Below are 16160 nucleotides of genomic sequence, written 5' to 3' on the forward strand. Positions count from 1 at the left end.
GGTGCGATCTGTTTAGTGACAGAAAACAAACTGATTTTAGCTGTAACCAGGTTGTCACTCTACGTTGCCTTCACTGTTTCAAAGGATTTTGTTTTTGGATCAGCACACTTCTTTTCGTTCACCTGTTTAACATTCTGTGACAGAGAAAGAATGAATCTTGGTTATAAATCTCCCTCCCAACCTGTGAGGGTGCTGTGTAAAGGGAACAGTGTGCCCCAGACTGGATGGTTTGGCAGTTCATTCCAGGGTCAGTCGGAAGTTGGCCATCTAGGAAGGGGGCGGAGCCACAGTACACCAAGTCATCACCCCAGACAGGAAGGGATGTGGCAATAGCGGATTGGAGGAAAAGCAACTGCACTCGCTAAACCAACGGGGAGTGGTTGAAGGTACAAAAGGGGATGTGGCCGAGCAAACTGGTCCTTTGTTATGGTTACGAGAGAACCGCTGAAGGACTGTGATATACCGTAAGTATTTAGTGTTTGTTTGTTTGTTGTACTAATTGTAAACGTTTGTTCTTGTTAGACGGCTAACACGTACCAGGAGCTGTCGCTAAAGGCCACCACCAACCTGGACAACATTGCAGTACTGTTCACAAATAATTGTATTTCACCGCTCGCACTTAAAAGCACTCACTTTGGACTTGTGACCGTGTTTGTGTTCTGTGTGTGTATTTACTGTGATTATTATTTCAGGACTGTACCCCGTGGGTTTTGCTGAGCAGTACACATAGATGTATATTGCCAGTGATTATTATTTAGAGTTGTCAAGTGATTTTGGATTAAAAATAAACCATCATTGCACCACGAACGTTGTTGTTTGTCATTACTTGACCACCGCATCACCTAAACACCTGCGCACTGCAAACCACTTTGCCACACGTGGTGTCAGAGTGGGACTATCCATGCTGCTGGAGGCACTGGACCAAAGATGGGAGACAGAGGAGAAGGAGAGAGGAGAGGTACACAGTGCTGATCGAAAGAGTGGGGATCGCGTTACAGCCAAACGCACCGACAGGACCTGTGATAACGGCCCAAAGGCGAGGGTGCAGAAAATGACTGTGGAGGATGACCCGGAAGCATACCTGGTCGCGTTTGAGTGGCTGACTACCACTGTGTTATGGCCTCGGGAGTTCTGGGCAAGCCAGTTAGGACCCTGCTTCATCGGGGAAGCCCAGGCAGCTTACCAGGCCATGACGGATGCCGATGCCGCCCAGTACGACCTAGTAAAGCTTATGACGAAATTAATCTGGGGTGCCAGGTAGGCATTGTTTTAATCCTACCAAATAAATTATATCAAATAAATCATCACTAGGACCTAACAGCAAGCACAGTTATAACTATTAGACCTTACTATTACCTCAATATGAACTAATGTTCATAAATACATATTTTAATAAAGGATACTGAGTTTCATGGAATAACCATATTTTATCAAGAATATACACCAGGCCTACTATAAATACAAAATACTATATAAACATAACACATACAAAGTTCTTTCACTTATTGCAACTCAGATTTTAAATTCATGTAATCATATTGTGCAATTTAGAAAACACAAATACATGCATATATTAAATACTTCATTACAATAACCCCTTGCATATGCTATTGCGTTTCAGCCAAAATGACAAACCTGTCACAAAACATCAACTGTTAACTAACCAATGACTACAGATAACTTCAACAGCACAAATAAGCAAAGACTAAAACACCCACATGCAATGCATTGCATATTATATTCAGGTTAAAATAGCAGTGAAGCTCTTTATAGGACAAATAGTACATTTCAGAGACTTTAAATAATGTTCTTCAATCACTATTTAAAATTAACCAAAAAATAGGAATAAATAACACATTTCAATCTCTATATGCAAAACAGGAGAAAATAGCAGATACAGTTACTATAAATAGGAAAGGTAGTTGCATGGCAGTCAGTTATTACCACAAGTACATTATTGAAATGCTACATTGTAATTTGCATGTTTACTGCTTTTACAGTCCTGCATGTATCCAGCACTGTAAAAGCAGTATTATAAAACAGTCTCTGGTGTCTCTCTGTTTAAAAACAAAGACAGGAATGCTTAAAACCATCCAGAATTCTGCATAGCCTTAAATAAAACAAATAGTCTCCGCTATCCCAGTTCAGCTAGTTTATTAGTCTGTGATCCAGAAGTTCCTTCTCCTCATTGTAAACAGCAACAAGTAGCAAAAAATACAAATAACAAAAATGTAGCCAGTCTAAAAATAAAAGTACTTCACAGCCGACGAATTGATACTTTCCAGCAAAATAAATATGAACCAGTATAGTCAATCCCGCTTGCAGATCGCTCTGTTCCTAGATTGCTCTGCCTTCGACAGCTCTGTGAACACTCCAGTTTAATAACACATTCTGCCAGCTGCCCACAGAAAAGTCCCAGCGAAATCAAAACTACGTTCCACTGTGCTGATCCAAGAACAAAGTTATTTTAATTAAATCGACTTTACTTGACTATTACCTACTGTTTATTGCTTATTTTAGTAACCATATTTAGAAAAAAAACTTGCTGTTACTGCCATTACCATTTGAATTTTCTCTCTCCCTCATTGTCACACAGGTGTCTTATATCATTGCAGCGTGATTGACAACACTAAAAGGACACACCTGTGCTGAGCCAATTCAGCACAAGCTGGCCATTCTGCGACGATTAAACATCACAGGGGAAAAACACTGAGTGCGCTTCAAGGAGTACCAGAGGCCACAGGATACCCAGCCCAGGGTGGTTGCCCAACGTTTGTGAGACCACATGGTACACTGGTTCACCCCCGTCCAGAAGTCGGGGGTACAGATGGGCGAGGCAATGGTCACCGGTGACAGGACCGAGACCTCCCAGCCCCCAGCCCCCAATGGGTGATCTTACCTACCCCACCATGGAGGCAAAGGTTAGCCCCCAGCTGGGGAAGATACGCTGCCCCTGCCCTGCTGCCTTATCAACAGTGGGACAAATATGTAGCTCAGTTCCCTCTGCCCCTCTCATCTGTTTTAGATGCCATCAAACTGGACACATTGCCCGGTTATGCCAATCAGCAATGGAGAGTGACGTGGCGACATGCTATTTGGCATCAGAAACAAGTAAGAGATGGGGAAATGGTCGGGAGGGGCCGTGTATTGTTGATGTGGTTTTAGGGAAGGTGAAAACCCACGCAATTAGTGGACACTATAAAGAATTGGTGAAATTAATGGCAGCCCCGGCCACACACGTAAACATGGCAGAAACAAGGAAAGGGAAAATGATTGGTGATATTTTCCCCTTACAAGCTGAATTGTTTTCCCCGATTTTTCGTCCTAGAAACACAAAAAAAGAGACGGATCATGAAATGGGAGGGAGCTGATGGGAGAAAGCTCAGCTGGCATCAACCACCCATCAAAGGGAGTAGTATGCAGTGTGACCGAGAGGGTTACAGAGCCATGCAGGGCAGTAAACTAATACAATGGCAATAATTATCGCATTAATATTGTAATATACAAATAGCGAGTAAAATACACAGATAAAAACAACAAGTATTCATTTGAAAAGAAAAATTATGCTGTGATCTGTGCAGGCAGTCATTATATGCCCTCGGGGGCGAGCATGACTGCTTCACAGGCACTGCTTGCAGCTCTGATATATCTATTCAGGTTCAGGGTCTTTAGGAAGTAAACACCCATACAGTAATGGTTACATTTTGTACTTGAAAGGGAACTAAGAGCTTAGTCTGGTAACAAACTTTCTTGCTAGCCAGTTAAAACTGATTTTAAGCATATGCTTGCAAAACAATCATTTGCCAACAGGTTGCAGCTTACAGACTAATTAGAGCAAATGTCATAGTCACATGAAATCCATCTGTAATGTGATTAAGTTAACATCCTGTGATAGAGAGAGAAAGGGTCAATGCTGTAAATCTCCCTTCCAACTAGAAAGGGCGCTGTGTAAGGGGGAAGGTATGCTGCCTCCTAGATCTGCCACCTCGGTGGTAGGTGGAAACCGGAAGGTGACCATATTAGGAGGGGTGCGTAGCTGCAAGTACTCAGGACAATTCCATTGCAGTCAGCTGCGGGGCAGCCCTCTATTGGAGAAACCATGGTGACGCATTGATTGTAGGGAGGAGTTTTCTGGGTACAAAGGGGGGGAAGCAGCTACATCAGTACCTCCCCTTGTGCTGAGACAATAATTGACCGGCCGGAGCTGGTGTTTGTTTGTTTTGTTACGTGTTTGTTTTGTGTTTTCGTAGAGGAGCAGGAGGATGGGAGGCTGTCGCTACCGAGCCAGCACTAACCCCAGAGCATGCCCCTCATCGCACAGCACAACACAGCACAGCGCACGCACCACGGTCCCCTTTGAAAAGAGCACAGTTTCGTGCACGGGGGACTGTGGATTAAGAAGTGTCTTTTGTTTGTTATTTTTGAACCTGGACCTTGTTTTGTTTTGCCTCGGTACCATCGCAGGTAGCGGGGTGTATTATTTTCCAGTTTGGATTATTTTTGTGAATATTTCTGTTTTTGTGGATTATTAAAGTGTTTGTTTTGGGAGAATTTGTTTGGACATTTTCAATCTTTTGCACCACATCATTCACAGTTGGTGTTCAGAAGAGGGATCCGGGATGGACGCCGCCGCATTGGGAGCAATATTGGAGGCACAGGAGCGAAGACACCAGGAAGGAATGGCGACCATGATGGAGCCAATCGGGGGGGACCGGCGACAGAACCAACGCCACCCTTACCGAAGATAAGGGTGGTAAAAATGTTGCTGTAGGATGATCCCGAGGCCTATTTAGTTGCCTTTGAGAGGCAGGCAACGGCAGCACAGTGTTCTCGGGATTGGTGGGCTACCCAGTTGGGACCCAATCTGATTGGGGAGGCCCAGGCAGCCTACCAAGCCCTATCCAACGAAGATGCCCTTGACTGCGATTGAGTGAGGCAGGCCATTCTTCAGCGACTCGACATCACGTCTGTCGCCGGTTCCGGGAATACCAGCGACCCCCAGGACTGCGACCCCACGTGGTGGCGTAACAGCTGGTGGACCACATGACCCGGTGGCTCTGCCCCGGCACCAATAGTGCGGAAAAAGTGACTGAGCTCATTGCCATTGAGCAATTCGTGAAGGTGCTGGGACCAGACAGAAGAAACTGGGTCAGTCGCCACTGTCCCACCACGCTGGATGCAGCGGTCAGATTGGCTGAAGGGTTCGAGGACACTCTACCTGCCGCTCCAGTGGTTGCCCTACCTGCTCCTGCCTCCAATAAACCGCGAGCAGTGGCACCACCACCACTACCACCACCACCACGCTTCACCCCCACTACCCACGGACCAGCACTGCAGCATCACCCCATGGGCGGCCTCCCTCCAACACAGTGGAGAGCGAGGGCGACCCCCAACGGGGTAAGAGCAGAGTACCCCTCCCCGCTGCCCAATCGGCAACGGGACACGCAGGCTCCATGGGCACCCTTTCGCCCCACTTGTTACCGGTGCCAGGAGGTCGGCCATCTGGCACGGAATTGTCCGGCAGCCATGGAGTGTGGGGTGACCTCCCATTTGGTTCTGACAGCACCAGGTAAGTCCAGGGGTAATGATTGGGAGGGGCCTTGTCTTGTTAATGTACGGGTTGGTGAGGTGAGCACCCACGCATTAGTGGACTCAGGATGTGGCCAGACTTTGATTAGGGGGTACCTTGGTGGTCACAAGGGGTCGTAGTCATTTCCTGTATTCATGGGGATAACAAGGACTACCCCCTCACTAAATTAGATTTGACAGTTGGATGTCATGCCCGTCGCGTAATCGTGGCTGTGGCGGAGAAGCTGCCATATCCAGTTATTTTAGGTCGAGACTGGCCGCATTTTGACAGCATGGTAAAGCCAGTCTCCGGTAAGACCATGGGAGCAGCGGGGGAAACTGTTGGGAATATCTTTCCACTGCACACCGATTTGTTCCACTCTTGATTTCGCCCAAAAAACCCCAAAAAAAGAGCGAAGGGTTGAAAAATGGGAAGGAACATTAATGAAACAAGGCTGGGGTTTGGTGGGGGAAGCCTCAGGATCAGTTAAATGTGAGGGAAAGGGGGTTGGGACCCAGTGTGACCTGCAGGGGCAGGTTACTGAGGCCCCCAGTGCTGAAGCTACTTTAGCTCCGCTCGATATCCCGAAATTCTGGGACCGAGATGTGGACCTAGCGTAGGAGCAAAAGAACGAGCCTTCGCTGGCACATATCTGGGGTCAGGTTCGGTCTATCGAGGGGAAGGATGTAGAGGATATCCGGCCGCTTACATATCCCCAGCACATTATTGTCGGGCACTTACTATATAGAGTATCCCAAGCCACGAGCACAAGTCAGATTGTAACACAGATTGTAACTACTCATTCCCCAGTCTTTTCGATGTGAGATCATGCAGTTGGCTCACAATGTCCCCTGTTTGGGCCATTTAGGTATCGATAAGACTCGGGAACGAATATTGGCTCGATTTTATTGGATGGGAGTTTTTGGTGAGGTGGCGCAATATGTAGCGGAATGCCCGGAATGCCAGCAAGTAGCGCCAGAGGCAGTATCCAGAGGCAGTACCATTGAAATCCACTAGTGCCGCAGCCATTGCTAAAGAGTTAGTGAATATTATATCGAGAGTAGGGATTCCAAAAGAAATCCTCACTGATCAAGGAACGAACTTCATGTCACAATGTTTGAAAGAATTATACAAATTGATGCAAATTAAGTCGATCCGAACCTCAGTTTATCACCCGCAGACGGACGGTTTGGTGGAACGTTTTAATCAGACCTTGAAACAGATGCTGAAGCGGTTTGTCAACCAAGAGCAAAAACATTGGGGTAAACTCCTCCCTTACTTAATGTTTGCAGTGAGAGAGGTGCCTCAGAGTTCGACCGGGTTCTCTCCCTTTGAGCTGCTGTATGGGAGGCAACCACGAGGTATCTTTGATCTTGTGAAAGAAGGGTGGGAGGAGCAAACAAAAACCTCTAAAAACATAGTCAAATATGTAATTATGTTAAGAGACCGCCTAGTATTGGTTGGTCGTTTGGCGCAGGAGAACCTAAAACTAGCTCAGCATCGCCAAGAGCAACAGTACAATAAACAAGCACGTATTCTGACTTTTCGGCCAGGTGATAAAGTACTGTTGCTACTTCCCACATCGGAATCTAAGTTGTATGCTAAGTGGCAGGGGCCATTTGAGGTGGTTTGGGAAATTGGTAAAGTAAATTATGAAATTAGACAACCCTTTTGCCGAAATAAAACCGGAATTTATCAATTTACTAAAACCCTGGAATGAAAGGGAGGCCCTATTTGTAGCTGGTGACAGTTTGGAAGAGGATTTTGGTCCCACTGTCAATCCACCAGCTACAGCTCATATTCCGATGGGGGAACAGTTACTTCCGGATCAGAAACGAGAGCTCTACCAGTTGGTGGAAAGGTTTAATGATGTTTTCTCTGACTTGCCCGGCAGGACTAATGTTATTTCTCAGGCCATTATTACTCCACCAGGGGTCAGGGTCCAGGAGAGACCATACCGGATCCCAGAGAGTCGCCGGGTTCCTGTTCGCAAGGAGGTGGAGGATATGCTCAAGCTTGGAGTCACTGAACCTTCCCGGAGCGAGTGGTGCAGTCCTATCGTGATGGTGGGCAAGAAGGACGGCTCCACTCGGTTCTGCGTGGACTTTCGAAAGGTTAATGCCATCTCCAAGTTCGATGCATATCCAGTGCCCTGGCTGGATGAGCTCCTCGACCGACTGGGTAAGGCATGGCTGATTTCGACCTTGGACCTGACGAAGGGATACTGGCAGATTCCACTGACTCAGAGCTCGAGAGAGAAAACTGCTTTCTCTACCCCAGATGGCTTGTTCAATTTCCGGACCATGCCCTTCGTGTTGCATGGAGCTCCCGCCACCTCTCAGAGACTGATGGACCAGGTCTTAGCTCCCCATCATCAGTATGCCGCCACGTACATTGATGATGTGGTGATTTTTAGCTCCACCTGGAAGGAGCATATTGTTAGAGTTTCAGCCATCCTCCAGTCTCTGAGGGAGGCGGGGCTAACAGCCAAGCTGGGCAAGTGTGCATTTGGCAAACAGGAGACCCAATATCTTGGCTACATTATGGGTAATGGCCGGGTGAGGCCGATCGCCTCCAAAGTCCAGGCACTGGTGGAGACGGCGATCCCGAGAACCAAGTCACAGGTGAGATCACTACTGGAGTTAGCCAGCTATTACTGCCGATTTATCCCCGAGTATGCCACCATAGTCAACCCCCTGGTAGCTCTCACCCGAAAGGCTGCTCCAAAAATAGTTCAATGGACAGGGCAGTGTCAGGAGGCATTTGATTTGATCAAGAAGTGACTGTCAGGCTCCTGCTCTGATTTCACCAGATTTCAGCAAAGACTTCATCCTGCACACCGATGCCTCCCACATTGGTCTGGGGGCGGTCCTGTCCCAACAAGTTGATGGGGTAGAACACCCTGTTATTTATTTGAGCAATAAAATGGCTCCTAGGGAGATTAACTACTCCGTCATTGAGAAGGAGTGTTTAGCCATCAAATGGGCTACTCACGCTCTTCGCTATTACTTGTTGGGGCGTTCTTTCTCTCTCATCACTGATCATGCTCCTTTAAGGTGGTTACACACGATGAAGGACAATAACGCTCGGATAACTCGGTGGTATCTGGCGCTGCAACCCTTCCACTATAGTGAAACATCGTGCGGGTAAGGAGCATCAAAATGCAGATTTTTTTTCAAGGGAGGGGGGACCATTGGGGAATGTAGAGTTGGCCGAGTGTTCCTTTGGCATCACTCTTTTTGCGTTGTCTGTGAATTTAACAAATTTGCTTACTATACCAGAATCTAAATCATTAATGTAGATTAGGAATAGCAGAGGACCTAATACTGATCCCTGTGGTACACCACTGGTTACCTCGCTCCATTTTGAGGTTCCTCCTCTAATCAGTACTTTCTGTTTTCTACATGTTAACCACTCCCTAAACGATGTGGCATCCGTGGATTGGAGGAGCGGCTGCAATCGTTTATCAAGGGGTCATGTGTGACGATACAAGAAGGGGATGAAGCAATCTAATCTGTTCCTTCGTTTTGATTAAGAACAACACAGAAGGACCTGTGTTTGTGAAATCGTATCGTGAGAGTTTGTTTGTTTTGTCTCTAATTGTTTCTTGTTATTTAGTAGATGGCTAAAAACGTCTGGAGCTGTCGCCAGAGGATAGCACAAACCCGGACATCACTTCACTTGTTATCAAGAATAATTGTATTTAGCACCACGAGCACTACAGCACTCACCCAGGACCATATTTGTGTATTGTGCGTGTACTATTTACTGTGTTCATTATTTGGAACTGCAATTCCGTTATTTAGAACAGTGCAATATTATTTACGGTCACCAGACCAGGATTATAAATAAAACCACTTGCACTTGGATTACCATTGTCTGACTTTCATTTAATCACTGCATCACTCCTGCACCTGTACACTACAAGCCATTTTGCCACAGTATACCTTGTTTTAATTGCGAGAATATTTAATATTGAATGGTTATATACAAAGATAGAAATACTATATTATATTATATATATATATATATACATAAATTCATATTAGTACTGTATTTTTAAACAAACTATTGGAAATTAATATTTTCTAACATGTAAGTTTTCTTAAAAGAAAAAAAAAATTAGTATGGTGTTTACACAGCAAATCATGTCAAAGTTTGCTCACTCACCGGCGGTGCACAGTCAGGGTCAGAAATTCCAAGTATCTGGCACTTCTCATTATATCTTTCTAATTCCTGTGACTGGAGGTGAGAAGTGTGCTCTGTGGTTGAAAATACATTACATTTTGGTGTGGAAGATACCGTTTTTGTATTAGCCGCCATGGTTGATTTGACCGCCAGTATGGCCGTGCTGTGGTGACGTCACATGAAAAACCTCAATTGTCCCCTTCTGTTTATATAGTGTCCTGCAGGGGACAAAATAGCTCTCAGCCTCATGCAATATAATCCTGTCAGGCCCTCGGGGACAATAGTTTTCCATGAAATGCCTCAACTTCAGTCCATATTGGTTTAATATTTTGCAGAGATAAGGATGGAGACATGGAATTATAGTAGTATAACAGTAGGCATCAATTAATACAAGAAATGCATTATTTCAGTGGTGGGACTGCATAAATATAGACGTTTGTCAGCACACCACGTTGGATGATGTTGATCTGGAATTTGACATTCTTGTATAATTGCACAGCTTTGCTGGAGGCTGATATGTTAAAATGTGTCTTAAAGGACAACACTTTGGGGCTCCCGAGTGGTGCATCCAGTAAAGGCGCTCCGTGTGGAGTGCAGGATGTGCCCTATTGTCTGGACGTTGTGAGTTCGAGTCCAGGCTATTCCTTTGCTGACCGAGGACGACAGCTTCCAGGGGATGGCGCTCAATTGGCTGAGCTCCGCCCAGGAAGAGGGAGGGATAGGTCGGCCAGGGTGTCCTCGGCTCACCGTGCACCAGCGACCCCTGTAATCTGGCGATGCGCCTGCAGGCTTGCTTGTAAGCTGCTCAGAGCTGCGTTGTCCTCCGACGCTGTAGCTCTGGGTGGCTTCTCCAGTGTGAAAAAAAGCATCGGCTGACGGCACACGCTTCAGAGGACAGCGTGTGTTCGTCTTCGCCATTCCTGAGCCAGCGCAGGGGTGGTAGTGGTGGGCTGAGCCTAAAATATAATTGGACATTACTAAATTGGGGAGAAAATAATAAAAATAATTGGCGACCACTAAATTAAAAAAAAAAAAAAAGGACAACACTTTACGACGCCTGCAGTATGTCAAGTCTCTCATTGTATTTCACAAGAAGCCATGGGTTTAGCGCAACACCATATCTTTACAACAAATATGGCCAATGGATTGGCGGTTGACTAAGGTGAGAAGAGGACAAAGAAAAGCTGACAGCTGGGAGTCAACAGGCTTTTGCTGTGGTCGCTGTGAACACCCAAAAACGCTTTTATAAGATCCAGGACCATAATAGCAACATCACAGTGGAACATTTAACATTTGCTGTTACCTGGCAGTGAGAAGCTGGACAAAATGCATGACACACTCGCAAGGATTTTTCCCTGTTCTAATGCAGAGATACTGAGGATCATGTGAAGTAATAGCATAGGTTTTGCATTAACTTCAAGGTACCTCCATGATATCATTTATGTGACAAATCCATGTTACCTATACTGAATCGGGCGAAACATCTGGTGAGTGCATGGCCCACTAATGGCTACACGATACAGTACATTACATCAATGTAACAATCATGGAAGGTTGCGCTGCGTGTTTAACCGTCATGCAAAAAAAACAGAAGCTTAAAATAAATATAAATACAGGCGTTTTTCACCTTTCAAAAAAATAATTAAAAAAGAGTTAATTAAAAAACCCATACTGCAGTGACACAAAAAAGGACATTTTTAACCTGCTGAATCTACTTAGAGGTTTTGAAAATTGTGTTTACAGGATACAGGACAGCATTTTGAAGCTTCCCTTTTGGTTTGTAAATTATAAAGCAGTAATTTCATGCTGCCAGCTGGACATTGTTAATACTATGTGATAAAACAAAGAACCTTATTTTGAACAAAATGCATCTGGCATCATTGACTGATAACCATGTTTTAAACATCCATTTGCATTGAAATTATATTTGGACAACAGTTCTTTATTAACTCGTAAACCTCTATAGTGGCTGTTACTTATAGCTTAAATATTATTTATTATACAGGAATATATTTATCTTAAATAGTTTGTAAGTTTCAACCCCTTTTTGGGCTAGTAATATATATTGTAATGCATGTCCATCTGTTTACATTTTTCTTCATTCATACTCAATTAAAGTAGTTAACTTGCAATACTGCACTTTAATTCCAGCAATGTAATGAAACTTAAAGCAGTTACAATTATTCAGTTTATCTATAAATATTATTTTATTACATATAGTATAATTAATATTGAATGGATAATAATAAGTAGCTTATGCAGTGCCACCAAGCTCCTCTTTTTCACAGTATTCAAATAAAATTGGCCATGTACATGTAATGTATGAGAATACAAAGTACGGTATATCCTAAACCCATAACAGCAAATGAAACAAGCTGATCCCTGTCCAGAATGGGACAGTGGAACTGTTTTACAAAATCAGATTATTTTGGTATGTTCCGTCTAACAAAACATGCTACTCCAATGTAAGTTGTGAAAGACTTGCATATTGTATTAGCTGACAACAATATCTAATCTGCAGTGACTCAAATACCACAGTGGCAACTCAAAAAAGCAAAACAGTAATTAAGGGCTACCCACCATATCTCTACTAGGTTCTAGGTTTAGCAAAGATGGGCGAATGTATGTTTTTTATTTTTACTGGTTCCATTATACTGAGCATTATACCATTGTAGTTTACACAGATAATCTAAAGCTAACGTCACCCTAAGGTGAAAAAATAGACAGTTAATCTATTAAGAGTGCAAATAAGTGTCACCTGACACAGTGTTATTGCAAGTGCAAATTGTATTTGGGGAGATTGTTTAGCTATTTCTCAACCAACTGAACATGTAAAGTGATCTCTTATTATCAATATTACACGTCCTGGGATTAGGTAATAAATTGGCAGCCTAAGTGACATTTCCCTGCCTGCGTAATTTTTAATTTGAAAAGTAGGGCATTTAATAATAGCAAATTGCACAGAGATTTAAAAGCGTGAACAGAACTAATGCTTGCATTACATTATACAATCCTGTAAACCTTCCAGCATTGTGTAATGTAATGCAAGCATTAGTGTAAAGTCTAGCTTAATTCGCAAATCCTGCAAAGTAACATTGGTTGTTTTGTGACTGTGATCTTAACTGTATCCTCACGCCAGTACTTAGGTTTCCAAATGAACATTAAGACAAGAAAATTGTATTATACAATACTTAACTGGCATTTAAATCCTGATGGCATAGTTAATATTACTTCTATGTCTTATTATAGTTTAACTTAAAAAAAAACAGCTTTCTTTCATACATTTTCTTTTTCTTATTTTTCTTATTAAGCAAATATCTACAACAATAATACCTTTATTTGGAAATCTTTACATTAGAAGAAAAAAAAAAGATTTTTAATGTTTGATTCCTACACTTTAGCTAAAGACAATGCATACAGATGTATCCAGTGGAAGTGTGCATACATCTATTGTAAAATCCCTGATATAAATTACAAGGGATGTGCCCGAGTCCAAACACAACAAGTATTCGTAACAATAAGGGGCCACACACACACACACGCACACACACACGCACCGAAGCTCCTGGCTCTAATAGGGCAGTGACTCGACTCTACAGATAGAAATCCAATTCAAGGGGTAAGGTGATACAGTCCCTGACACAGTGGAGCTGAGCGTCAGTATCCAAAATGACAATAAAATACCCAGGGCTTTATGTCAAAGATCATCGCAATTATAAAGATAGAGATTAAAGATAATATATGGGAGTCCATTTCAAAGGAATTGGATAAGCCTGGTGTGTATGATTTATTGCCATATATGTTGAATTACCATCAGAGAAGACCGACATAACTTCCACAGCATGTTGTTGAATATGTACCAGTTTTTATCATAATTTTGTCAACAGCAATTTTTAACAGTTAGTTTTATAGCTCTAGCAGTTTACAAACCTGTCGCATCGCGTCGGTGTCTCTTCAGGTGCATAGGGTCATGTTGCTGCAAAAGTATATTGTCGCCTGATGAAAAATCGCATCGCATCTGGTGTGTAGTGGCCTTTAAGCTACGTGCCTGTAAAATAACTAATAACCACTTTTAATGTACTTTGCACACACAACCAATTGTCTGTTTTGCATTAGCTTTTAAACTAATTCTTTTATGGCAAAGATATGTTTCAAATCTTGCAGATTTGTTGTCTTCTCTTATCGATCTCATCATACTTAGCTTTACAATGTACTGCACACAAACACACACTCCAATCACAACAGTCCCCAAAATAAATACAAAATAAATAATAAAAAAATAAATACAGGACTTTGAAACTTTGATAATGACGCTATTAGATTGGCATTCTCTTTTTTTATTTTTGGAGGGATGGAGATCTTTTTTGTTATGTATGCAAGTTCTCTGTGCAGTTTTTTTTTTCAACGAAAATATTTAAGTTGCTTTTTTATGCACATTGAAGCACAGGTATGTGTTGACAATTTTACTAGATTTTATAATTGTTAAGTTTGCAAGTACAATATCATACTTATTTTTGTAGTTTATATTTGTGTTTGTGGCATTTTAAATGAATATACTGTTAGCATTTTAAATGAATATACTGTTAGCATTTTAAATGAATATACTGTTAGCATTTTTTTAAAGATAAATAAATAGAATATAAAAAAAATCAAAACAACTCTTATTCAATACAGAACTGTTAAAATATAAACCAGTTCTGTCTCGTTCTTGTGCTTTAAATTATAATTTAACATTGTTCAACCATCATCTGTAAGAGCTCAATTATTGTCGTTGACATAGGGTTAAATAAACATCAAAACACTGAATGGTCAAAATCTGGGCCAGAGATGCATTTTAAGACATGTCCGGTCATCATGTAAAGCTTATCAGATAGTTACATGATTAACTATGCGCGTTGTAAATAACATAATCCTGGGTAAATCAAATACAAATTTCCAGATCCAGAACATTGCTTCTTTTTGCACTGAATCTACAAACATACAATACCAGATAATGCAATACAGTATCACAATTCTGTACCAAAGCATTTCAGTCCTATCAACCAGGCTCAAGCAAAGCTTCTGCACACCTTTTCTGCAGCATTCAAGATTCTTTGAAACAGCCAACCTAAAAATATTTAAATATGTTAACAGCTTTGTGTACATATTATAGGCAAGCAGATGGCAAGTGACCGCTTTAAATTGAAGGATGAACTCGAGTTAAATGCTTTTTGAGAGGCTTTTCAGAGAATTAGACAATATTTACACTCACTTTGTACTGTATAACAAGCAGATTTTTCCCATTTTGTTTAAATCCATTACAAATGTCCTCACGGCTGGTGTGTTAGATAAAAAAAAAAAATGAAATGCAGAATTAATTTCTAAACCAACACACTGCAGTGATTGTGATTGTATGAACCATTAATGTGAATGACTCGTTTAAGTAACATTTTCAAATGATACTCAAAGCTCATATTCTTGCTTATATATCTGCCCTATTCTAAACAGTGTAACTCTAAAACAGGATGCTCTGTAGTGAATTTCTTCCAGTTGGCAGCTCAGGACTAAATATTTAATTTGACATTAATAATGATTTTGTGTAAAATAAAATAACATAATGCTATATACAAATTATCTTATATATTTAATTGTAATTATTTAGCTCAGTAGTTCTTATTAAACATACTGCAATCAAGCATGTGTATAAAACAGGTAATGCAATTTTGCTGGTGGAGAGGTACAATGTTAAATTTAAGAAAAAATAAAAACATAAGCCTAAATGTCTGCTAATTATTAAGCGTTAGAACTTCGAAGGCTTACCATTATTACAAATTATATTGAAACAGATTTGTAAAGCATTTTCGATTTAATGCCAAAAAACATACTCTATTTTTAGTACAGCATATTTTAAGTTGGTGGAGGTTACACATATTAAAATAGTTAGGCAGTACATTAATAGAAATAAAACACATTAAAAAGAAAAGGTTGTCATATTGTAACTTACATATGACTTGTGAAATTAATAAATTCGACTACTAATCACCAGTACAAAAAAACCTGCCACTGCTTTTGGGGTGTACTTACCAGGAGTCTCCATTTCTAGTTATAAAACCACAAGAGATGTTCCCAAAAGCAATGTATTCTCTTTCTTTCTCTCTTTCTTTCTGCCCTCCTGTGACTAACAAGCCCTGTCTGACTGAATTCCTCTTGCATTGACCGCAATAAACACCACCAGGAAATGTAGATCTCCAAGGATGACATACAGCCATTAGCTCCATTATAGGCTGATTAGGGCTGCCCAAGCCTATCAAGTAGAAGCCTGAATCCACCTGGGCTTTTAGCTATAATTCAGGGCTGTTGAAAAAAAATCCTTTTCTATCCCTCATTAGAAAATAAAGAGATACATTTAATTAAGATGCATAAA

The 16160-nt window shown here is 41.9% G+C and overlaps 1 protein-coding gene across 1 annotated transcript in view; it reads right to left on the reverse strand.

The window, feature by feature from the left end:
* LOC117402339 (phosphatase and actin regulator 2-like) overlaps positions 1–15952 on the reverse strand; it is a 132296-nt gene extending 116344 nt beyond the window's left edge. Inside the window, exon 1 of the mRNA XM_059024346.1 lies at positions 15821–15952. Coding sequence (XP_058880329.1) covers positions 15821–15833 — 13 coding nt within the window. The 5' untranslated portion in view covers positions 15834–15952. The remainder of the gene's footprint in view (positions 1–15820) is intronic.
* Between the last annotated feature and the right edge of the window lie 208 nt (positions 15953–16160).

This window comes from Acipenser ruthenus, chromosome 5 (assembly GCF_902713425.1).
Source record: "Acipenser ruthenus chromosome 5, fAciRut3.2 maternal haplotype, whole genome shotgun sequence".
Taxonomy (NCBI): domain Eukaryota; kingdom Metazoa; phylum Chordata; class Actinopteri; order Acipenseriformes; family Acipenseridae; genus Acipenser; species Acipenser ruthenus.